This window comes from Nannobrachium achirus (genome assembly GCF_963921795.1).
Source record: "Nannobrachium achirus genome assembly, chromosome: 23".
In the NCBI taxonomy this organism is placed as follows: domain Eukaryota; kingdom Metazoa; phylum Chordata; class Actinopteri; order Myctophiformes; family Myctophidae; genus Nannobrachium; species Nannobrachium achirus.
Window position 1 is genome coordinate 1,825,813 of NC_137830.1, and position 26,517 is coordinate 1,852,329.

Genomic DNA, 26,517 nt, shown 5'->3' on the forward strand with positions numbered 1-26,517 from the left:
GTAGACACCAGTGTCTCTTTCTTGTCAGTGTCTTTTGTTGAGATTTGGAAATCTTAACTCCCCTGAGTGTTTGTGGGGACACTGGGAGAACATGCAACTCACTGCAGTCTTCAGCAGACAGGTATCTTCTCCCAGGTAACACAGATCTCCTGAACAGCTGGTCTCCTGCCACAGGTGTTCACCGTTAACTGCGTTCTCCTGCGCACACGCACACACACACACACACACACACACACACACACACACACACACACACGCACACGCACACGCACACGCACACACAAATCAGAAACTTAAAGGACTTTAAACTTAGAATGTTTAGACACAATAAGCCGGCGAACTCTTTATTACTATTTCCAGTAACACTACTAGCTCTCATAAGTCACATCTGCCCATGAAAGATTGCTGTGCATCTTGGGAATGGGCTTATTGTGTCTAAAAATACATATTTAGCCACTTGTACGCATGCCCCCACCCACTGAAAAAAAGAAGAACAAAAAGAAACTCTAACGCTAAAACTATAGAAAGCAGTAATTGAAAACATTTCAACACTCATCTTTTCTTTTCTCTACTTACAATCTGAAATATGAACCCTTTTTGTAAAAAAAACAAGGTTGTTCTTTAAGAGATATCATAATGAATAAGACTATCATTAAAGGACAACTTTGTTTTTTTACAACAAGGGTTCATATTTTAGATTGTAATTAGAGAAAAGAAAAAGTGAGTGTTAAAATGTTTTCATTTGCTTCGTTCTATTGTTTTATCGTATTTACCGTGTTAAAATGTGGGGCATGCGTACGCATTGGGGCATGCGTACAAGTGGCTAAATATGTCTTTTTAGACACAATAAGCCTACAGTTTCTTTATTACTATTTACAGTAACACTTCTAGCCCCCATAAGTCACATCCAACCATGAAAGGTTGCGTTGTATCTTGGGAATGGGCTTATTCTGTGTAAAATGACATATCTAGCCACTTGTACGCATGCCCCCAACCACTGAAATAAGAATCTCTAAAACAATAGAAAGAAGTAAATGAAAAGATTTTAATACTCATCTTTTATATTCTTTAATTACAATCGAAAATATGAACCCTTGTTGTAAAAAACTAAAGTTGTCCTTTAATAGTTGTACAGCTCTAATAATCATGAGTATATTTATCCAGCAGGTCAAATATGGTAACAATCTGGACCATTCTGTTATCATTAAAATTATAATTACTGCACTGTGTTGGATGTGTACAGCGTGTGTATTATATGTGTGTGTGTGTGTGTGTGTGTGTGTGTGTGTGTGTGTGTGTGTGTGTGTGTGTGTGTGTGTGTGTGTGTGTGCGTTCGTGCATGTGCGTGTGCGCACAACACGTGCCCTGCATACAGCTAAAGGTCAACAGTGAGGCAGCAGCAGTGTCCCTCCTGGCTCCACCACAGGAAGGCGCCAACATCAAGGCTACTCACAGCTTGTGGAGTGAAATCACCTCTTAAATCATTCATCAGCTTTAAATCACACGTTTAATTATTCATTAGGTTTATTCTCTGCTTTACAATGAGAAGAGACTGTGTTTATTCACTTTATGCTGCTTTAGAACAGGGCTCTTCAACAGGGGGTGCGGGACCCCTAGGAGGTCCTCAGAGTTACTACAGGGAGTCCTCCAAATCTTTGTGTGATAGAGACCTTTTTTTCTCCTTTTTTATATTAACCAATTGAACCCTAGTGTCCATATTCTGAGAACTTTAGCCAAAAATAGCACATCTACAAGCGGCGTTGTGAGCTTGTAGATCGGCTATTTTTGGCAAAGAGGTTTGGTGTAGAAGGGAAAAGAGCAGACTAAGTACAGAGTGAAAGGTCAAGTTTATTAAGTATTGACGGTTCAAGTGGTTAAATATCTGAAAACACAAGTTGACATGAATCCAAAATACACTGATGATTGTGCTGTCAAACAATGAAACTATATGGAATCTATGAACAGGTTGTAGGGGTCCCTGCTTCATCTCTCTCAACTAAGGGGTCCCTGCTTCATCTCTCTCAACTAAGGGGTCCTTGGCATGAAAACGTTGAAGACCCCTGCTTTAGAATGAGACAGAGAAGAGACTGTGTTGATGTCATACAAAGAAATGTATTATTTAGACCTGGAACACACTGTTACGCATAATTATTTTAACCCTTATTTTATGCTTTAAATATATATATATATATATATATATATATATATATATACAAGCTCACGCCGCGCTGTGAGCTTGTAGATCTGCTATTTTCCAAAAATCGTGAAAAAGTCTTTGAATTGACCAATTCTATATGTCTTCCAAATCCCCTTAAAATTACATGTATTTGACCGCGGACCCCCATCTCAAAATGTGTTGTTCCAGGGACCCCCCAGAAGCAGAGATTTGAGTTACAGAAGTTAGCTTTTAAAAATACGTTCAACGATTTGCAAACATTTTCAAGATTTTTCAAAATATCTACAGAAAATAGCAGATCTACATGCTCACAATACCCCGCAACACAAGGTGTTGTGAGCATGTAGATCTGCTATTTTCACAATTTCCGCCTCTAATATTTGTCAATTTGGCCAAGGTTTAATTTGTCATTTCAGAGGTATTAACTCATTTAGTGCCCATGAAATTAACGGATTATAAAGTCCACGATGCCAGTCTCAGGTTGGCATCACCCCCGTTATCTTATTTTGAAGGCCAGAAGTCCACAGAGCAAACACTTCCGGTCTGACGTCATCGCGTCCTGCGCCGGAACCGATCGTTGTCCACGTGGAGTTGTGTAATGGTGGACCGGGAGCTTTTATACATGTGTAACATAAGCGAGCATCTGCCTCCATCCTAGCTTCTAAAGTGTAGTTTTGAGATAATGGACATTAAAGATGAGATCCCCCGTCCACCTCAATGTTATGGATGGGACTATTTTGTGCTCGTGGAGCCGTGATGATGCGAAATCAGCGACGGATTTCGTCTCCGGACCTCCGGCCATTGTTCTCGGTAATATATCCGCCGTTACAGTAATATATTACTTTTCACGAGTATACTCGGGATTGGCACTCCGGGTACTCTGAGTACTTTTCACGAGTCTTCTCGGGATTGGCACTATATGAGTTAAAATTACATGTATTTGACCGCGGACCCCCATCTCAAAATGTGTTGTTCCAGGGACCCCCCAGAAGCAGAGATTTGAGTTACAAAAGTTAGCTTTTAAAAATACGTTCAATGATTTGCAAACATTTTCAAGATTTTTCAAAATATCTACAGAAAATAGCAGATCTACATGCTCACAATACCCCGCAACACAAGGTGTTGTGAGCATGTAGATCCTCTATTTTCACAATTTCCGCCTCTAACATTTGTCAATTTGGCCAAGGTTTAATTTGTCATTTCAGAGGTATTACAAAGTCCTTAAATTGTCACTTTAGAAATGTGCAGATACCCTCTATACACTTACACTTTATGTTGGTTTGTTTACTGTTGAGTGAGAAAACAATGTTGCACAATAAGTTAATCATCTGGGGACCCCCCAAAATAATTTGAGGACCCCACTGGGGGTCCCGACCCACAGGTTGAGAACCACTAGTAGGCATTAGGGATGCGAATCTCGACCACTGAGGCGATACGATACGGACCTCGATACACTGCCAGCGATATACGATATAATTGCGATACATTGAAATCCTGCCGATACGATACATCGCGATCCACCCCTGTTCCCGATACGATGCGATACGATTCACGATTCAAGCCCAAATCCCAAAATTTACAAAACATGGCGACTAAAAATGTATGAAATTTAAATTCAAGGCAATTTATTGTTTCACTGTAGTACTAGGCTCTGTCTAACAACCCAACATAGGCCTATAGTATTCTGGGAGAACACAAAGCTGCTGGCTATTGTAGAATTGTTTCATAACTAATCATATAGAAGGCCTATGTCATTATTAGTAGGCCTATATGTCTTCAACTGGGAGTCAGGGACCCCAATCCAGGGTTATTACAGGGGGCCTGCCAAATATTTGTGTGATACAGTAGGCTATAATGCCTAGCCTACAGCGAGGGTCCCTGCTTGATCTCTGTCTGAGCTAAGGGGTCCTTGACCTGAAAAACAATAAAGTCCCTCCCTGGTTTGTATTATTATATTATATTATATTATATTATATTATATTTAATCCAGGATTATGCAATTTTTATAGCCAAAATGTTTTAAAACAGACCTACAAGCTCACAGCGCGTCGCATCCACGACGCATTGTGAGCTTGTAGGTCTGCTATTTTAGGTGCGACACCCTTGTACTGCGATGTATAAATTAGGCTTCTTTCCCATGCAGAGCAGAACTAGCAGCAGAGAAAGTGAGAGAGTTGCTTGCATCAACAGGAAAGTTGTAGAACAGTGACAAATACTTTGTTTTAAACGCAAGCAGTAGTCCTACAACACCCAGCAACATTGTTGTTGTGTGTGTGCAGTTAATATAGCGCAGAAGATGATCTCAATCAATTGTCCGTCGGAGATTCGCTAAGAAACGGCTGTTGATTACATATCACTCGATCAGCCTGTGCTACTCTGTGACAACAATCAGCGCAGCGGACTTGGATGTTATAAAGCTAAGTACTGTACAACTAATCTTGCATCTTTTTAACCCGTGGGGCTGCTAGTTCGTCTGTTGATTCACTCGCATTTCGCTGCACTGTCTGTCTCCCTCGTTGCCTGCATGCAGAGTGCAGATGTTGTCCGGCTGTCCGAGTCGCAGCTCGCGTTAAAGACTGGCTGTTGGGGAGGGGGTTGAACGGCTGATGATGGTGCATTCATGGCGCCTCGGAAACACAGGAATGAAATACTATATGGAAGAACCGATACAATCGCGGAATTTACCGATCCAGACACTCACGGTACGATCCATCACGATTTCGGCCGTCTATTGTACCGGTACACACTGAATGTACCGATTCAACCGTATCGCGGACGTTTGTATCGCGATTACGATCCGTACCGGTATATCTTCGCATCCCTAGTAGGCATGGATGGTTCCACTGGTGATGGTCTGGATTTGATCGCACCAGTCTGAGTGTGTGTGCTTGAGCATGTGCATGTGCATGTGCATGTGCATGTGCATGTGCGTGCGGTCGTACCGTCCAGTCCACAGAGGTGCTGAGCTCCTTGGAGGGTCCGTTAACACTGGACAACACAGAGAGGTGAGAAGGTCCAAGATGCTGAAGACCTGACCTGGAGATGGCCTTCCTAGAGGGAGACACAGAGATCAAAGGTCATGTTGTGTTGTTTTACATTCATTTTAGGACTTTTATGCATTTATTGACAGGACAGTAGTCTCGCGTAGCCAGACAACTATCATCCATCCATGTTCAACCGCTTATCCGGAATCGGGTCGCGGGGGTAACAGTTCCAACCCCGGGCAATCCCGGGCAACTTCCTCCACTCGCTCAGGGAGTATGCCGAGGCGTTCCCAAGCCAGTTTGGAGATATAATCCCTCCATCTGGTCTTTGGTCTGCCACGGGGTCTCCTCCCAGTGGGACGCGCATCGAGGACCTTCCTAGGAAGGCGCTCAGGGGGCATCCGTACTAGACGCCCGAACCACCTAAGCTGATTCACAATCTCTGAATGCTATATTGATTGACTGATTGAAGAGTGTATTAGCAGTTTGCAATAGGAAAAAGTTTCATGGCAGCACAAATCACTGGTACATGGAGATACTAGTAAGCTTTGAGGCTTATTTACACAGGAACCACTTTATGTATCTCATATAACATTGAAAGACAGACGGATAGAACACAGTACTTTACATAGGATAACATAGGAAGCATGGGGGCTTAGTCTATTTACAAGTCTCGAGTAGCAGCCGCCTGAAGGCGACTTTTCAGACCAATTTTGAAGGAGGCTAGGGATTTGCTCTCCTTTAAGGCTTGTGGAAGGGCGTTCCACATGTTTTTTTTTTGTTATCAATTATTTTTATTTTCCATAACATGAAATTAGAGACATACATATGAATAGAACAAGAAAAAGTAAAACATTAATCAAAAGAAAAATGCAATTAACAGACAAACAACACAAACAATAGCAAAACAAGAAAAGGAAAAGAAAACCCACCCACCCCCTTTCCCCGGACCAACACGGAATGTACAATAGTGCATGCCTGTGCTAGGCTGTTACCACTATATAGTGATTTCTTGAATCATAGCCTTAAGCTTATCTGCAATGTCCGACCACATATTAATGTTTTCTTCTTTTGCTCCGTGTGGGCGTTCCACATGTTGATGGTAGAGCAGGAGAACGAATTAGAGCCTTGTTTAGTGTTAAATTTGGGTTGAACATGATTAGTGGAGCTGCCTCTGGTGTTGTGATTGTGGACATCCTTGACCTTTAAGAAGTAGTTTGTCAGGTACATGGGTATCTTGGAGGTGTAGTGTATCTTGTACACCAGGCCCATTGCAAGATGCTATACTCTGTCAGCTACTTTGAGCCACCCCACGCTTTCGCGGTGAGGATCGGTAAGGTGACTTTATTGATTACCTTGGTAATAAATAAAGTCATACAGAGTCTGGAACTACAGTAACAGAAGTAACAGAAGCTGGCATTTACGAAAATATATTTTTTAAATAAACAGGACATACTTGGATCACATCTACTCGGATTACTTCTTTGCCAGGACTTCAAAGGAAGGTAAAATGGCAGGTTGCCATCCTATGTGTTAAAGTATGCTTAGATGATTTTTATTTATATTACACACAGAGCCACGCACGCACGCACGCACGCACGCACGCACGCACGCACGCACGCACGCACGCACGCACGCACGCACGCACGCACACTATCGAGCGCAAATCGTGCCACATGGACGTTGCTACACTCGCGCGCACGCATTCGATTTTATCTGTGTTGTACTGAACGCATGAACGTCTCCTGTCATTTTCAAATGGCTTTTGAATCAGAACGCGCAAACGTCGCCGGCACGCGTCCCTGTGTGCCTTCTCTTTTGTGCCTCACAGGGGAACGCGAGGTCGCGTAGTGTTAGGCGTTTGTGGCGAACGCATGTGTTAACGCACGCATACATCTAATGGCCATGTGGCCATCATGCGTGAGACGACACGGTCAAATGCAGCGCCGCCATGAACTGTACGCGTGATTGACTTGTTGCTCTGCTCTGGAACGCACGTGTGAGATGTGTGCCACCCATTTGATTCTCAGCGCTAAACCTGCGTGTGTGTGTGTAGACGTGTATATCAAATAAAACATCCAGACGTTCATGCGAGCATGCGTTGGTCTGTCTCCACTGTGGGCTGCATGCTTTCTGTGCTCCTTGGCTGACGTAGCAAATTTGCTTTATATAGGCCTATTTGAATTGGGATAAAATACAGACCCTCAAGGACCACCGGTGGTCCTTTGGTGAGTTGGTGGTCCTGGTGGTCCCCCCCCCCCCCAAGGACCACCGTTGGCCAAGGACCACCGTTGGTCCTTGGGGGAAGTTCCAAGTGGTCCACAGCTAAATTATGGAGAGTTGTTAACCAAATGGATCTTTTAAATCTTTAGAGTATAAAGTGAAACCAAATAGATTTCGTTTCATTTTCTGGAAACACCCCGCCATTCCGAATATATTATTTATTATTATTTGGGCGATGATGTGATGTTGAAATGTAACTTTCAGATCAGCGCATGCATGAGTCACGGCCTTGCGCCCTGCTGGTTGGGACTAATATATTAAGTAGAAGTGTGTTGTGTTTATGGACTAAAATAACAGATGCTGGTTATTTTATTTGTTTTGCCCATTTTTATATTTGCATTTTAACCAAATGTTTTAATCCTTGACTGATTGAGACTATACATATTTCGTTAATTTATTTATATTTATTTATTTATTTATTTATTTATTTAACTGTTTTTGTTTTGTTTGGTGTTCCTAAGTTGAGCCCTTCGGAATGGCTGCCTTCTGGTTAAGTTGTCAGTTAAATTGCTTTATTTATTATTTGTTTAGTTCTGTTCAGTTATGTTGTGTTTAGACCTTTATTTCGTTATTTGTTTGTTTTGTTTATTTAACTTCAGCTCTGAGCAGCGGCCTGGCCTGCCGGGCTCAATTTGTCACGCACATGTCGGGCTTTGGGCTGGGTCGGGCTTGAGAAAAATAAATAAAGAAAAAAATTGGCAAGATCTGTGCTTTGCATCCCGGCCAGCAGCAGTTCCAGTGAACGGGTTTTCAGCGCTGCGGGCAGAACCATCTCCGAGCGAAGGACATCGTTGAACGATTTTCTTCATCACAATTTATAAGATCGGTGAGTACAGCCTAGCCTTTAACTGTTGGCAATATATACCCAATGGCCAACGTAGAATGTAGTCATCTTGGTCTCTTGTGATCTTATCATTTATTTATAAATGTATTTTATTTAATTTCAGCTGCTTGCTGTCTGATTGGATTATTCGCCGGTGCGGCCTCCCGGCGCGGCCTTGCGCCCAGCGCTGGATTTTTGGGACTATTAAACTGAACGAATAAGTGTTGATTCATACAAAGAAAAGTGCTGTGTTACGGACTAAAATAACAAATGCTGTTTATTTTATTTGTTTAGCCTATTTATATACTTTAATTTAACCAGGGAATGGGAATGTTTCGTTGCTTGACTGATTAAGGCTATTCATTCTAATATTTTATACACATACTTAACTTGAGATTGTTTATTTTAATTGCACAAATGTCGCACAACGCAAACTCAAAGGATTGTTCATTGTTAAATTGTCCTCGGGAGTCGGGACCTGTTTCACAATTGAATAAAGACAGTTGGAAAGGGGTATCATGTCTCTGTTCTTCACCAATATTTAAAATGTAATGAAAACAAAAGGCCGCCGCTACACGCACTCTGCAATTAAGCTTGTTTAGAAAAATGTCGGTCTTCGGGCCGGGCCGGTCTCCAATTGTCAATTATGTATCGGGCTTTGGGTTAGGGTTAGGTTACATTAGATTTCTGACCATTCTGGCCGCCTCCTCCCCTCATTGATTTAATTTCTGATCACCCCTCCCTCCATCGCACATAGGGCCCTATTATGATCCAGGTCTTATGCCTTATGCCTTAACTTCTTTGCCTTTTTTTACTATTTTGTTTTTGTTTTTTAAATATTTCAAATAGCTGATCTGCAAGTCCATAACGTGCAGATGTAGATCAGCATTTGAAGTATTTAAAAATGTTTTTCAAAATAGTGAAAAAAAGGTAAAGAAGTTAAGGCATAAGGCATAAGACCTGGATCATAATAGGGCCCTTAGTGTATTATTTGTGAGGAGTTGCTCACATTTAGATGAAAGGAAAGTGCTTCTGGAGTCACTTGTATATCATATATAGGCTATAGGCTAATATAATATAGGCCGATGTGTGGGTCTCTCGCCCTAGCTCGCGCGCGCTGCTCTAGCTGTGCCAAATCATGTCCAAATGGAGACGCTTTTGCGCAGCGAGTGAGCCAGCGGAGGGCAAGACGAGGGGCAGAGAGAGAGAGAGAGAGAGAGAGAGAGAGAGAGAGAGAGAGAGACGTTGTCCTCTTCGTAGATATTCATATCTTGCTAAAGTATTTTCTGTCTGGTTTATTGCTGGTAGATTTTGCGAGACTCTCCCGCCGCCGCTGGTTTTATTTTTTGATTGCCCGTTTACGAACGTTGACCGCTGATAAATAGGCTAATGCGGCGCTTGCGGGGGTCCTGCGGTTACACACAGGGAGATGGAGGAGGCATTATTATGCAGCTTGGATACATTCATGTCCCTGGACAGACGTGCACGGACGATTCCTTGTTTCGGATGACAAAGTGCAGTGCGAGCGCAAACGTATCAATTAAATATGCAAGAATGTGGCAACTTCACCCCTCCCATTCGCACGACTAAACCGAATTATATTATGAGAATGTGGCCTCACCATTTAGGCCTACTGCTAATCTGCATAGATTCTCTGCCATTCCGCCATTTTTTTTGTACCATGCATGTTCCAAGCTCCTCCATGCTCCGGTTTAGATAACTACTGTACAACGCATTTGCCCTTCGCAATAGGGCCAGGTCTGTCTGTCTGTCTGTCTGTCTGTCTGTCTGTCTGTCTGTCTGTCTGTCTGTCTGTCTGTCTGTCACGCAGCAATGCATGCATGCGCTCAGCGGAGAGGCAGCCCCTTGCCTAGTTAGTAAAGCCTGGTGTGCGAGGTTACCTAGTTAGTAGTATAGTAATAAGGGTAATAATAACCCCTCCCCCTCTCTCTCTTTCCTTTAGTTGTCTTGTTATAGGCATATAGGCATAAAACGTACGGCTAAAGTGGATCAATGGATGTTTTATAATATAATAGGCCTAATCATATCTTTTAATTACCTCAACATTTTACTTGAGTATACAGTATAAGTAAATCTACTTAGTTACTTTGCCCCACTGCGCCCAGTGAGAGCAGAGAGAGAGAGAGAGAGAGAGAGAGAGAGAGAGAGATCTCGGCAAGCGCCGAGGTCCATTTGGTTACCAACTGTCCAACTCCATCATTAATAAGCTGGGGATTGTGGACCACCTCAAGCCTCAAGGACCACTGGTGGTATTTGAAGCAGATGATCAGATCGTGCAAAACTCGGAATACCCCGAAACGCTTTGCGTGGTGTCACAGGCGAGAGAGATGAAGCAGGGATCCCCACAACCTTCATAGATTCCATATAGTTTCATTGTTTGACAGCACAATCATTTTTTTTGCGCAGCCTCCTCGCCAGCATGGTGCTTTAAAATGGCGAAATTAAACAAATATAGGCCTATTCGCTATATAAATATTTTGTTCGTGGGCCTGTGTTTCGCCGTTAATAGTTCTCCTTGGCTTTATTTATTTTTTCCTATAGGCCTACGCCAATGTAATGTGCACAGGAGTATTTTAGTTGCACAAAAAACAACCGCTCGCCCAGAACGAACCAACGGCGCAGTACAAAACCAAGGCAGGCAGGGTCCATTTGGTTTCATTTTACGCTCTCAAGAGTTAAGGGTCTATATAGTTCCGTTTGGTTACTCTCCATATTTTAACTGGAGATCACCTGCATGGAAACCCTAACCCCTCAAGGACCAACACAGCACTGGTGGTCCCCGGACCACTGGTTGAGACCCACTGCTGTAGACTCAATATACTGTAATCATATCGAACAAAAATAAATACCCTATGAATTCAATGAAATGTCGGCTTGACAAGTGTAACGCTGACACTGCATGTGTAATGGATGTGTAATGAATGGATGGATGAAATAATAAAATGTACTTTTCATCATGTCTGTTGCTAAGGTATGGCAACATGACTGGTGTCTTGCACGCACGCGAGGGCGCGCGTGCAAGACACCAGTCATGTTGCCATACCTTAGCTTTTGCTGAACTGACGCCACTGGTAAACCCCCGACTCTGCAGGGTCTCCAGCGAACAAGACAGCGCTGATTTGGGACAAGCGCTAGAGCTGCAGGCAGCTCGCCCCGTGTTGCGTATCTATAGCAGATATACAAGCTCATAGCGTGGTGAATTGCGTGAGCTTGTAGCTCTGATATTTTCAACGCGCGTCACCATCGTACGACGAATAGGGCCTAGGCTGATTTTTAACAGCACACAGCACACAGCACAGAAGAAGCACGCTCACCCCTTCGGGATTTAAACCACGCTGACAGATCATGATACAAAAAATTATGATTTGTTTTAATGGTTGTAGCCTACTACTTTAACCAAATAATAATAAGAATAATAGGCTTAAATCTGATAAAATAGCCCAAAGGGAGCCACATGATAAAATAGCCTATATAAGGGAGACATTTTCCCAGCCGGTCACAGTGTCCGGTGCCGGTGGACTTTATAATTACCGGCCAATAAACATTTTAACGGGTCAATGGCACAACGTATGCTTCGCCAATATCTTTATATATACAGACAGACAGACAGACATAGAGAGAGGGGGAGAGGGGGGGGGGGGGAGGAGAGAGAGAGAGAGAGAGAGAGAGAGAGAGAGAGAGAGAGAGAGAGAGAGAGAGAGAGAGAGAGAGAGAGAGAGAGAGAGAGAGAGAGAGAGAGAGAGAGAGAGAGAGGTAATGTTCATGAATCATGGAGACTTGTAGAGGATTGATTGAATAGCCATTAGACACCTGGCACCCCCTCAAGAACCACTGGGGGGCCCCGGACCACTGGTTGAAATCCACTGTCAGTAAGAAAGTAATGACGTGCTGCCGTGCATATCACCGAAAAGAAAAAAAAAAAGAAAAAGTAGGCCTATACCTCTGCCCTCATGAAAGTCAGGCAAGACTGACGTTAACCTTTATTTTATTTAGAACATAAGATGAAACCAAATGGACCCTGTGTTCATGAATGAGTTAGAGCTTAAAATAGTGAAAGTCGGAAAAAATGCATAACGCACCAATGGATGCGAGCGAGGCAGCAAGTGGAGTAGACTACAGAGGCGCACATGGGTATGGTAGCTACCGTACCTTGATTACAGGAGAAAATAATAAAATGTACTTCTTAAAATGAATTCATCATGCTTGTTGCTAAGTATTGGCAACATGACTGGTGTATTGCATGAGTGCCTTCCTTCACACGTGCAAAACAACAGCCATGTTACCATACCTTAGCATTTGCAGAACTGACGCTGCTGGCGGGATCGCGCAGCCGAGGAGGAGGAGGAGGAGGGCCTATTCGTGGACTCTTTTCATTCTGTCTGTCTGTCAGCATATTCATTACATTACTCCGTGTGAGTAGCCTAATGGCAAAGCATCTGGATAAATCACTGTCTGTCTGTCTGTCTGTCTGTCTGTCTGTCTGTCTGTCTGTCTGTCTGTCTGTCTGTCTGTCTGTCTGTCTGTCTGTCTGTCTTCCTTCCACACTGTGTGGACAAATTGAATGAATTTTGATATTTTTATAAATGAATTAATAGGCCTACTGTCATTGCATTTCCATTTTTCAATTATACACCGAATAGCGCAATTAAGTAGGCCTAGGTCAACGAGTCAACCCAATTAGCACTCCCGCAGCTGGTCTGATTGGACTCTGACCAGCTCTGCGCTTCTCAAAGTTACATTAGATCATTTAAACCATTGTGGCATTATTCTCAGCCAACTAATGATAGTCTATTCTGCATTCTGGTTGTCGTCACCCCAAATAATGGATTACTTCTTCATATAATTAATATAGGATATAATGCAGCAGCACTCTTTATGTGCAAAGCCCTCTTCTATAATGATCAGATTCATTTTTACTCACAACAGAGTAAAATATATTTAAACTCTTAGGTCTGCATTGTTAAATGCAACGGAACAGGCAACAATAGTGGATGGCAATGGCATAGAATTGAATGGTTTGGTCTGTATTTGAACTGGAATGAGTTACTGCTTAAAACGAATACAATTAAACCATTGATATAAGAATCACTGTACATTTACAGAATTAAATTCTGTAAAAAAAAAAAAAAAAATCTGAGATTTTTTTTTTTTTTCTTTTTACATGACATGTCACGCGTACCTTCGCGGAACCATCGTGTAAAGACGCGATGCGTCCAGACGCTTTGATGCAGCGCAACGTGTGCCCCGGAGTGCCACTGGAGCAGAACTAACGCATGCATGCACGCACGCATATGTAAACAAAAAGCCATTTGGCACACATGCGTCGCTTCGCTTAGCTGGCACGGAAAAGCCGCCATACGCACACACACACACACACACACACACACACACACACACACACACACACACACACACACACACACACACACACACACACACACACACACACACACACACACACACACACACACACTATGAAGCGCGATCCGTGCCTCTTCAGCGCAGCGACGCACGGGTGCAGCATGGCTTTTTGTTTACATATGCGTGCGTGCATGCATGCGTTAGTTCTGCTCCAGTGGCACTCGTGGTGCACACGATTGCTCTGCGATGGTACGCGTCCCGTGTCCTGTAACGATGCCATGCAGCCACGGAGGTACGCGTGACGCGTCTTGTAAAAAAAATAAATAAATAAAAAATGTCTGTAAATGTACAGTGATTCTTATGGTTTCATTGTAGCCTATTCATTTTAAGCTCTAACTCATTCATGAACACAAGGGTCCATTTGGTTTCATCTTATGTTCTAAATAAAATAAAGGTTAACGTCAGTCTTGCCTGACTTTCATGAGGGCAGAGGTATAGGCCTACTTTTTTTTTTTTTTTTTTTCGGTGATATGCACGGCAGCACGTCATTACTTTCTTACTGACAGTGGATTTCAACCAGTGGTCCGGGGCCCCCCAGTGGTTCTTGAGGGGGTGCCAGGTGTCTAATGGCTATTCAATCAATCCTCTACAAGTCTCCATGATTCATGAACATTAGCAATGGACCATAGCTGGATCTCTCTCTCTCTCTCTCTCTCTCTCTCTCTCTCTCTCTCTCTCTCTCTCTCTCTCTCTCTCTCTCTCTCTCTCTCTCTCTCTCTCTCTCTCCCCCCCCCTCTCTCTATGTCTGTCTGTCTGTCTGTCTGTATATATAAAGATATTGGCGAAGCATACGTTGTGCCATTGACCGTTAAAATGTTTAATTGGCCGGTAATTATAAAGTCCACCGGCACCGGACACTGTGACCGGCTGGGAAAATGTCTCCCTTATATAGGCTATTTTATCATGTGGCACCCTTTGGGCTATTTTATCAGATTTAAGCCTATTATTCTTATTATTATTTGGTTAAAGTAGTAGGCTACAACCATTAAAACAAATCATAATTTTTGTATCATGATCTGTCAGCGTGGTTTAAATCCCGAAGGGTGAGCGTGCTGCGGGCTGCTTCTTCTGTGCTGTGTGCTGTTAAAAATCAGCCTATTCGTCGTACGATGGTGACGCGCGTTGAAAATATCAGAGCTACAAGCTCACGCAATTCACCACGCTATGAGCTTGTATATCTGCTATAGATACGCAACACGGCCATACGGCGAGCCTGCAGCTCTAGCGCTTGTCCCAAATCAGCGCTGTCTTGTTCGCTGACCCTGGAGTCGGGGTTTACCAGTGGCGTCAGTTCAGCAAAAGCTAAGGTATGGCAACATGACTGGTGTCTTGCACGCGCGCCCTCGCGTGCGTGCAAGACACCAGTCATGTTGCCATACCTTAGCAACAGACATGATGAAAAGTACATTTTATTATTTCATCCATCCATTCATTACACATCCATTACACATGCAGTGTCAGCGTTACACTTGTCAAGCCGACATTTCATTGAATTCATAGGGTATTTATTTTTGTTCGATATGATTACAGTATATTGAGTCTACAGCAGTGGGTCTCAACCAGTGGTCCGGGGACCACCAGTGCTGTGTTGGTCCTTGAGGGGTTAGGGTTTCCATGCAGGTGATCTCCATTTAAAATATGGAGAGTAACCAAACGGAACTATATAGACCCTTAACTCTTGAGAGCGTAAAATGAAACCAAATGGACCCTGCCTGCCTTGGTTTTGTACTGCGCCGTTGGTTCGTTCTGGGCGAGCGGTTGTTTTTTGTGCAACTAAAATACTCCTGTGCACATTACATTGGCGTAGGCCTATAGGAAAAAATAAATAAAGCCAAGGAGAACTATTAACGGCGAAACACAGGCCCACGAACAAAATATTTATATAGTGAATAGGCCTATATTTGTTTAATTTCGCCGTTTTAAAGCACCATGCTGGTGAGGAGGCTGCGCAAAAAAAAAAAGATTCATGAACATTAATGGACCATAGCTGGTCTCTCTCTCTCGTCTCCCCCCCACCCCCCCACCCCCCACCCCCTCTCTATGTCTGTCTGTCTGTCTGTCTGTCTGTCTGTCTGTCTGTCTGTATAGGCCTATATAAAGATATTGGCGAAGCATACGTTGTGCCCAAGGCCAAGAGGGGTGCAACATGACCTTACACACATCGACGTAGAAGCCGATGATCCAGCAATCATTATTTTAAGGCCGTCAGTAGATTAACCACTTGAACCCTAGCGTATAGGCTATTCTGAGAACTTTAGCCAAAAATGGCAGATCTACAAGCTCACACCGCCTCCTGCTGCTAGGCATTGTGAGCTTGTAAATCGGCTATTTCACACATGAATCCAAAATACACTGATGATTGTGCTGTCAAACAATGAAACTATATGGAATCTATGAAGGTTGTGGGGATCCCTGCTTCATCTCTCTCGCCTGTGACACCACGCAAAGCGTTTCGGGGTATTCCGAGTTTTGCACGATCTGATCATCTGCTTCAAATACCACCAGTGGTCCTTGAGGCTTGAGGTGGTCCACAATCCCCAGCTTATTAATGATGGAGTTGGACAGTTGGTAACCAAATGGACCTCGGCGCTTGCCGAGATCTCTCTCTCTCTCTCTCTCTCTCTCTCTCTCTCTCTCTCTCTCTCACTGGGCGCAGTGGGGCAAAGTAACTAAGTAGATTTACTTATACTGTATACTGAAGTAAAATGTTGAGGTATTTGAAGATATGATTAGGCCTATTATATTATAAAACATCCATTGATCCACTTTAGCCGTACGTTTTATGCCTATATGCCTATAACAAGACAACTAAAGGAAAGAGAGAGAGAGGGGGAGGGGTTATTATTACCCTTATTACTATACTACTAACTAGGTAACCTCGCACACCAGGCTTTCTGAGTGCCTCTCCGCTGAGCGCATGCATGCATTGCTGCGTGACAGACAGACAGACAGACAGACAGACAGACAGACAGACAGACAGACAGACAGACAGACAGACAGACCTGGCCCTATTGCGAAGGGCAAATGCGTTGTACAGTAGTTATCTAAACCGGAGCATGGAGGAGCTTGGAACATGCATGGTACAAAAAAAATGGCGGAATGGCAGAGAATCTATGCAGATTAGCAGTAGGCCTAAATGGTGAGGCCACATTCTCATAATATAATTCGGTTTAGTCGTGCGAATGGGAGGGGTGAAGTTGCCACATTCTTGCATATTTAATTGATACGTTTGCGCTCGCACTGCACTTTGTCATCCGAAACAAGGAATCGTCCGTGCACGTCTGTCCAGGGACATGAATGTATCCAAGCTGCATAATAATGCCTCCTCCATCTCCCTGTGTGTAACCGCAGGACCCCCGCAAGCGCCGCATTAGCCTATTTATCAGCGGTCAACGTTCGTAAACGGGCAATCAAAAAATAAAACCAGCGGCGGCGGGAGAGTCTCGCAAAATCTACCAGCAATAAACCAGACAGAAAATACTTTAGCAAGATATGAATATCTACGAAGAGGACAACGTCTCTCTCTCTCTCTCTCTCTCTCTCTCTCTCTCTCTCTCTGCCCCTCGTCTTGCCCTCCGCTGGCTCACTCGCTGCGCAAAAGCGTCTCCATTTGGACATGATTTGGCACAGAGAGCAGCGCGCGCGAGCTAGGGCGAGAGACCCACACATCGGCCTATATTATATTAGCCTATAGCCTATATATGATATACAAGTGACTCCAGAAGCACTTTCCTTTCATCTAAATGTGAGCAACTCCTCACAAATAATACACTATGTGCGATGGAGGGAGGGGTGATCAGAAATTAAATCAATGAGGGGAGGAGGCGGCCAGAATGGTCAGAAATCTAATGAGAGCGGACGGTCTGGAGGGGGATTTAACCTCGAAGTGTCGTTTTGATTGCCGTTGGAACTAGCGGTCTAACGCCCGTCCTGCGATAGTCATGAACAGCGTGACACCAGATAGATATAGATAGATAGATAGATAGATAGATAGATAGATAGATAGATTATTATTATTATTACCCTTATTACTACTATACTACTAAGGCAAGGGGGTGCCTCTCCGCTGAGCGCATGCCCGGGCCCGGCCCAAAGCCCGATACATAATTGACAATTGGAGACCGGCCCGGCCCGAAGACCGACATTTTTCTAAACAAGCTTAATTGCAGAGTGCGTGTAGCGGCGGCCTTTTGTTTTCATTACATTTTAAATATTGGTGAAGAACAGAGACATGATACCCCTTTCCAACTGTCTTTATTTTAAAAAAATACAGCTTGGAGCAAATGGGGATATAAATGTATACAATTTGCTATAATTGTGACAATTCCCAAATCATTTTTTTTACTGTAAGAACAATTAAACATTCAAGTGGAGCCTGCGCTCTCGCCAGTCAGGCAGGCATATTGTATGAAACTGTACATTTTCTTTTCCTATGTAAACTTCTAAATAATAAAGTCTTCAATACAGTAGTAACGGAGGAGGAGGGCCAGGGCCCACAGCCTCAAACAAACAAACAAACAAATAAAAACGTAGGCCTAATCCCTTCAATCGCGATTCAATTGTGAAACAGGTCCCGACTCCCGAGGACAATTTAACAATGAACAATCCTTTGAGTTTGCGTTGTGCGACATTTGTGCAATTAAAATAAACAATCTCAAGTTAAGTATGTGTATAAAATATTAGAATGAATAGCCTTAATCAGTCAAGCAACGAAACATTCCCATTCCCTGGTTAAATTAAAGTATATAAATAGGCTAAACAAATAAAATAAACAGCATTTGTTATTTTAGTCCGTAACACAGCACTTTTCTTTGTATGAATCAACACTTATTCGTTCAGTTTAATAGTCCCAAAAATCCAGCGCTGGGCGCAAGGCCGCGCCGGGAGGCCGCACCGCCGCAGGGCGCTTGCTCCGGCGAATAATCCAATCAGACAGCAAGCAGCTGAAATTAAATAAAATACATTTATAAATAAATGATAAGATCACAAGAGACCAAGATGACTACATTCTACGTTGGCCATTGGGTATATATTGCCAACAGTTAAAGGCTAGGCTGTACTCACCGATCTTATAAATTGTGATGAAGAAAATCGTTCAACGATGTCCTTCGCTCGGAGATGGTTCTGCCCGCAGCGCTGAAAAGTACATTTCATTATGTCCCCTGTAGCCAAGGTAGGCCTATGGCAGCTGCCATAGCTTGCCATACCCAATTGACGCCTCTGAAGAGCGCACCACTCACGCAGCAGAGACAGAACAAATGCTGGGCTTGTATTGTAGTTTGATAAAAGCTAATGAATGCCGTTTTACCCACCTACAGCCCCCGTCAGTCACTGTTTATTTTGTGTCGGCGCTCCTTCGCTTAAGCCTACAATCAATCCAAAAACTCGGTGACTCCCTTTTTTGCCGGTCTTTCAATCCGCTTATTAGGTTATGTATCAATTAATTAATTATTTGGACGCACCTGATTCCAATAACTATCTGTATTGATGTGATTACTATGGAGTGCATGCATAGCCGTGTGTAATGGTCACCGTTTGACAGGTAACACCTGTCACAATCAATATAATATTTAAATGACAAAGGGATAATATGCAAACATGGACAGTCTGACAGCAGAATTGAGCGTAGACATACAGATTAGAGCTTTGGAATCAGGTGCGTCCAAATAATAATTAATTAATTGATACGTGCACTGCGCATGTAGGTCATGAGTCATGATGTCCCGATATAGGCCTACATCATAGCATTTGATTTTGAATATTATCATAGGCCTACTGCTGCTATGCATTGTGGTGAAGAAGGTTTGTAAAATATAGATAGGATATGCAGCAAAATTGTTCTGGAGGGATGCGCGCAGATCAACCCCGCAAGCATAGACGTTCTGTGTCTGGTTCTGGTGGTGCGCGCTCAGCGCTCTCCTCTGCTCTGTGCCAAATTATGTCTGTCTGTCTGTCTGTCTGTCTGTCTGTCTGTCTGTCTGTCTGTCTGTCTGTCTGTCTGACACACAGACAGAGTGTGTCATCATTGCCTCGTTAAAACCAGGCAAAATGGATTTTGGATTGATATAGGCTTAAGCGAAGGAGCGCCGACACTAAATAAACTGTGACTGACAGGGACAGTAGGACTACAGGTGGGTAAAACGGCATTCATTAGCTTTTATCAAACTGCGAGCCCAGCATTTGTTCTGTCTTTAGTGGTCGTGCGCTCTGCAGAGGCGTCAATTGGGTATGGCAAGCTGCCATTGCTTGGCTACAGGGGGACATAATAAAATGTACTTTTCATCGTGCCTGTTGCTAAGGTATGGCAACATGACTGGTACCAGTCATGTTGCCATACCTTAGCTTTTTCTGAACTGACGCCACTGGCGCTCTGAGCTGCCCTGTCTGTGCGCTGCATGCGCCTCAAAGAGAGGACACATCAGAGAGAAATAACATCGTGCTTTAGGCAGAGAGAGAGAGAGAGAGAGAGAGAGAGAGAGAGGGGGGGGGGGGGGCACCTGATTCCAATAGCTCTAATCTGTATTACTTTGATTTCTATGGAGTGCATAGGATAGTGTAATGGTCACCGACAGCAGACAGGTGAGGCAAACATGGACAGTCTGACAGCAGAATTGAGCATAGGTGAAATGGCTCTTCAACGGCGGTGAAACGGCCAGATAGGTTAGGTGAAAACACTCTCCTCCACGGCAAAAGTGCCCCGCGAAAAGACCTGGCGAAAATGTTATAGGCGATTATGCCTGACACCCCACCGGTCAAGGAGATCTTTTTCATTCTTCATGACACACATTCAGTCAGTCAATAGCAGCTGTGCTCGGGCGCTCAGACCGCAGAGCAGATGACAGAGAGAGAGACGCTTGCCTGGCTGCAACCGATCTGACTAATACTTGTTGTGTATATTGTGAATGTGACACAATGCATACACACATAGCTAGCTCCAAAAAAAAATCTTTATTTATTTTTCTCAAGCCCGACCCAGCCCAAAGCCCGACATGTGCGTGACAAATTGAGCCCGGCAGGGCAGGCCGCTGCTCAGAGCTCAAGTTAACAACTAAAAAAAACAAACAAATAACGAAATAAAGGTCTAAACACAACATAACTGAACAGAACTAAACAAATAATAAATAAAGCAATTTAACTGACAACTTAACCAGAAGGCAGCCATTCCGAAGGGCTCAACTTAGGAACACCAAACAAAACAAAAACAGTTAAATAAATAAATAAATAAATAAATAAATATAAATAAATTAACGAAATATGTATAGTCTCAATCAGTCAAGGATTAAAACATTTGGTTAAAATGCAAATATAAAAATGGGCAAAACAAATAAAATAACCAGCATCTGTTATTTTAGTCCATAAACACAACACACTTCTACTTAATATATTAGTCCCAACCAGCAGGGCGCAAGGCCGTGACTCATGCATGCGCTGATCTGAAAGTTACATTTCAACATCACATCATCGCCCAAATAATAATAAATAATATATTCATTTGGTTAACAACTCTCCATAATTTAGCTGTGGACCACTTGGAACTTCCCCCAAGGACCAACGGTGGTCCTTGGCCAACGGTGGTCCTTGGGGGGGGGGACCACCAGGACCACCAACTCACCAAAGGACCACCGGTGGTCCCTGAGGGTCTGTATTTTATCCCAATTCAAATAGGCCTATATAAAGCAAATTTGCTACGTCAGCCAAGGAGCACAGAGAGCATGCAGCCCACAGTGGAGACAGACCAACGCATGCTCGCATGAACGTCTGGATGTTTTATTTGATATACACGTCTACACACACACACACGCAGGTTTAGCGCTGAGAATCAAATGGGTGGCACACATCTCACACGTGCGTTCCAGAGCAGAGCAACAAGTCAATCACGCGTACAGTTCATGGCGGCGCTGCATTTGACCGTGTCATCTCACGCATGATGGCCACATGGCCATTAGATGTATGCGTGCGTTAACACATGCGTTCGCCACAAACGCCTAATTAAACGCGTCCCCGTGTACCCCGCCTGGCCACTTAAATGAAGACACACAGATACGCGTGCCAGCGACACCTACGTGTAAGCTATTAAATGCCATTGAATAACTACAGGAGACGTCCATGCGTTCAGCACACCACAGATAAAATCTGTGGTGTACGCATGCGATGCAATGCATTCGTGGCATAGAAAAGCCTCGATACACACACACACACACACACACACACACACACACACACACACACACACACACACACACACACACACACACACACACACACACACACACACACACACACACACACACACACACACACACACACACGTTTAGTTTTCATAGGTTGTGGGGACATTACATAGACTTCCATTCATTTCCTGTGGCCTTACCCTAACCCTAACCGTTGTGGGGACCTACTATTTGGTCCCCACAATGTCTATTTCTCCAATTCTTTCTCCAAAACATTTGGTCCTCACAAAGTAATATAAACATGTATATACACAGACACAGACACACACACACACACACACACACACACACACACACACACACACACACACACACACACACACACACACACACACACACACACACACACACACACACACACACACACACACACACACACACACACACACACACAGACAGACAGACAGACACAAATGTCCACCTTTTGACTTGTTGGGCTAGAAAAAAAAAAGCATTGCATCATGGGTAACCTGAGAACTGCAGCTTTCCATTTTTAATGAGCTGATTGACCGTCTAATTAATTCATAATGCATTCATTAATTAATTAAGTGGCCTTTGATCCACCAGAGCACTTGTTCCCAAGCATTGGGACACATTTTAGTGGGTCCTTTATTTTTTCCCTACATTTTGTTAATTTTTTATTTCAAAACATTTTCAAAAAAACATTCCCAAAAAAGCTAAATAAATCAGGAATTATAAAAAACCAAATCCAATATTTTTTTTCCAGTAATTTCATGAAGAAATAAAACAATAATCTAAGAAATTACGTAAATTAGAGAAAAAAAAGTTGAAGAAATATTGGAAACAGCCGATCTACAAGCTCACAACGCAGCATGAAGCAATGCGTTGTGAGCTTGTAGATCAGCTGTTTTCACTAGTTTGGGTCCTGGGCAAACGTCTAATCTCTCTTTTGGGTCAGTTTGAGCAGGCCAGGGTTCTCAAAGTGTGGTCCGGGACCCTGCAAAATGACTTAAAGGTATCTTTCACTTTCAGAAAAACTTTTGGTCATTTTCTCATCTAATCAGGCTTTTATGAACACCCTGATTTAATTTGCTTGATTAAATATTTAGATATTTGATATATATTTTATCAGGTCATTCAATGTTATATATTCAATGTTATTCAATGTTATATGAGATACTTAAATGGTTTCCTGTTGAAATAAGCTTAGTCTTTTCATGGATCTCCTTTTAGTAGACCTTGTACCAGTGAACTGTACCGTCATGAATCTGTACATTTTTCTATGCAAACTTCTAATAAAGCCTTCAATCAATCAATCAATCAAAGCCCTCCACTGCCAGGCCCAGGGCCTCTCCCCACACACACCCATTGTAACTTTTTACCATTTTAACCATGATAGATTCATTAAAAACACCTGTCCTGTTGACTCACTGTTTTACTGTTTTTTTCTTTTTTCATGTTGTAAAGTCTTTGTAGAAAGAAATACATTTTAAATTTAATTGAGCGATACAAGTACCCGTATTTTCCGGACTATAAGGCGCACTTAAAAGCCTTTAATTTTCTCAAAAAACTACAGTGCGCCTTATAGTCCAGTGCGCCTTATATATGGATCATTCATTGACATTGACATTCCCTTTAGCACAGCTTGTAGCGGATTGCCCTTTAAGTTTTCAGTTTTTGGGGTGCCAGCCGGCTTCTCATCCGACAATTTTTAAATAGTAGAGTACACTTAAAGTTTGCAGCAACCCACCACATGGATTACATGAAATTAGTACCATGAACCCATAAATCGTATTTCTTACAAAATACCACACACCAAAATGTACCAATGACCTTGTATGCACAACAATAATGACAACATAGACCCAACACAATAATAATAAAGCAGTTCAAAGGACAACACTCAGAGTCTTTGTTTCAACAAGAAAAAACACCTTTCGCAGGATTTATTAAACAAAAAATAGTTCAGTTCAGTTTGCTTTCACGCAGTTCAGTTTTGTTTCATTCAACTCAGTTTGTTTCCAAAATAAAGAATTCCCCAAAGGACCAACAAAGAAAATAAAGAAATGGGACGCTCAACCAATCTCCCCACTCAGCTGTTTGCGCTCCTTTAGCTCACGCGTCCTCTTCAAAAGACTGTCGCTCACTGCAGTGTTAAACCTTACAGTACCTCGGTGCCATGGCGAAGTGTATGGCGAATCCACCTGGATTAATGGCCGGGTGCTGTATTTCACCGTCTTCCCCCGACGTCCTCGTACTGCGGGTAGCCTCCGCTCCAAACGCTCCAAACGATCCTGATGATGATGACGCTCCGCTAACCACCTCGCCGACGCGGACTTTACTCGCGGTCAACTAAGGCACGGACGTACTTTTTATCTCCCCGTAGTGAGGAAGGATCGACCTGTAGAGTGTAGGCTGTATAACAAACAGACGGACACCGCCGCTTCTGTTGTTTGCAAGACACAGAGCACCAGAGCGGTGAGTGATTTCCTCATTTCAACATGACGCGCGTTGCAGTGCTGCGGAGATGAAAGGGAGGCGATTGGCTGACTGGAGTTGTGAATGGGAGTAACGTTTTGTGAATGAAGTGACGGGAGAATTGCGTTGCGTTAGGGGCGGACCGTCACACTCCCCCCCCCCTTAGAAAAACTGCACGTATGCAGGAAAACGTCTCTGTTTTATTTCTTCTTCTTAACCACTCTCAGACAAGGGGCTGGAGAATCCCAGGAACTCTTCCTCGTCACTCTCTTCATTGAAGATATCCAACACACGTTGGCGTTCAAGCTTTTCCAACTCCTGTGCTGAGGGGTAACAAGGCTTAAGCCTGGAGACATGGACTACTTTCCGATCCTCACCCGTGTCCTCCAAGACGACGTCAACGTTAACTGTCCCCACCTGAGAGATCACTCTATAAGGTCCCAGCCATTTGGGTGCCAACTTTGCAGTGAATGACTTCTCTGCCTTAGAGTACGGATGAGATCTTAGCCATATTCGGTCGTTGTCTTTCACCATCAGGTCTCGTCGTTTTTTGTCGTAGTTTCGTTTCTGACGAATGCGTCCTTTCTGTACATTTTCCTGTACAAAGACCTGGAGCTCCTTCAGTTCGGTCACATTCTTGTAGGCCGGGCACTCTGGAGAAGGACTCCAGGGTTGCAGCATCACATCCAGAGGACTTTTGAGGGTCCTGCCCAGATTCAATTCAGCCGGAGTGACACCGGTGGTTTCGTGAACGGACGAATTCAGGGCAAAACGGAAATTAGGAAGGTGCTTGTCCCACTGTTTATGGTTGTTATCGACGTAGGATGCAATCATGGGTTTAAGGTTCCTGTTGACCCTTTCCGTGAGATTGGTTTGGGGATGATATGCTGTTGTCATCTTCTGCCGCAGGTTCCATTTGGCACAGGTTTCCTTGAAAACTGCAGAGATGAACTGCGATCCCTGGTCCGAAATGATATAACAAGGGACTCCCCACCTTGTGAGGATTTCTTCAGTGAGAACTTTAGACACCGTTTCCGCTGTGGCTTTTCTCAGTGGGTATAGCTCCACCCAGCGTGTGAAATAGTCCACGAAGACTACAAGGTACACGTTGCCTTTAGAACTCCGCGGAAACGGGCCCATGAAATCCACTCCAATCATCTCCCATGGACTCTCAACCACAGTCTGCTGTAGCTTCCCTGCTACCTTGCGACTTTCTGGTTTGAACTTTTGACAGGTCTCACAGTTCTGCACATAGGTTTTTACCTCCAAACTCAATCCTGGCCAGTACAACAATGAATGCATCCTCTTGTAAGTCTTGTACCGTCCCAAATGACCCGAGATGGTATCATCATGGAACATCTGAAGGAGAGGTTTCCGGAGACAGACAGGTATGTAGACCTGATAGAGGGTTTTATGGGGAAGCTGCACAACACGGTAGACTTTATCCTCCAGGATGGTGAACTTGATGGATTCAGTCACAGTGAGCTCCCCCTCCCCCATGATTGACTCGTAGATCTTCTGTATCTCCGGGTCCTCTTGTTGAGCTTTCCAAATCTCCTCATCAGATATGGGAAGTTCCTTGATAGGTTCTCCCTTCACAGACATCATGGTGGCAAATGCGGTGGGCTCATCACCAGAGGTGTCACTGGGTGCTCTGGACAGAGCATCGGGAACGGTGTTATACTTTCCCTTACGATACTCAACGTTAAAGGTGAATTCCTGAAGACGAAGGACCCATCGAGTGAGGCGTGTACTGGGCTTCTGTGCTTTAAACATCCAGACCAAGGAGGAGTGATCGGTCACTACAGTGAAGGCTCGACATTCCAGATAGTACCGCCATTTCTCCAATGCCCATACAACAGCCAGACACTCTTTTTCGGTGGCAGAGTAGTTCCTTTCGGCCTTATTCAGGCTTCTGCTCCCATAAGCCAATACCTCTTCAGAGCCTAAGCCAGTTTGTTGGACTAGCACGGCCCCGAGACCAACATCACTGGCATCCGTATACACCACAAAGGGCAGGTTGAAGTTAGGATGTCCCAGGATGGGTGGAGAAACCAGGTGTTTCTTCAGGGTTTCAAAGGAACGTTGGCATTCCGGGGTCCACCTGAATTTGACTCCTTTCCGTTTAAGGTTGTTCAA

The 26,517-nt window shown here is 43.7% G+C and overlaps 1 protein-coding gene across 1 annotated transcript in view; it reads right to left on the reverse strand.

Annotated features, from left to right (window-relative positions):
- Positions 1–26,517, reverse strand: part of dgki (diacylglycerol kinase, iota) — a gene marked incomplete at both ends in the record, with an annotated part of 153,944 nt that overhangs the window by 62,304 nt on the left and 65,123 nt on the right. Inside the window, 2 exons of the mRNA XM_080753901.1 lie at positions 103–198; positions 5,119–5,227. Of these exons, the coding sequence (XP_080610027.1) occupies positions 103–198; positions 5,119–5,227 (205 nt within the window). The remainder of the gene's footprint in view (positions 1–102; positions 199–5,118; positions 5,228–26,517) is intronic.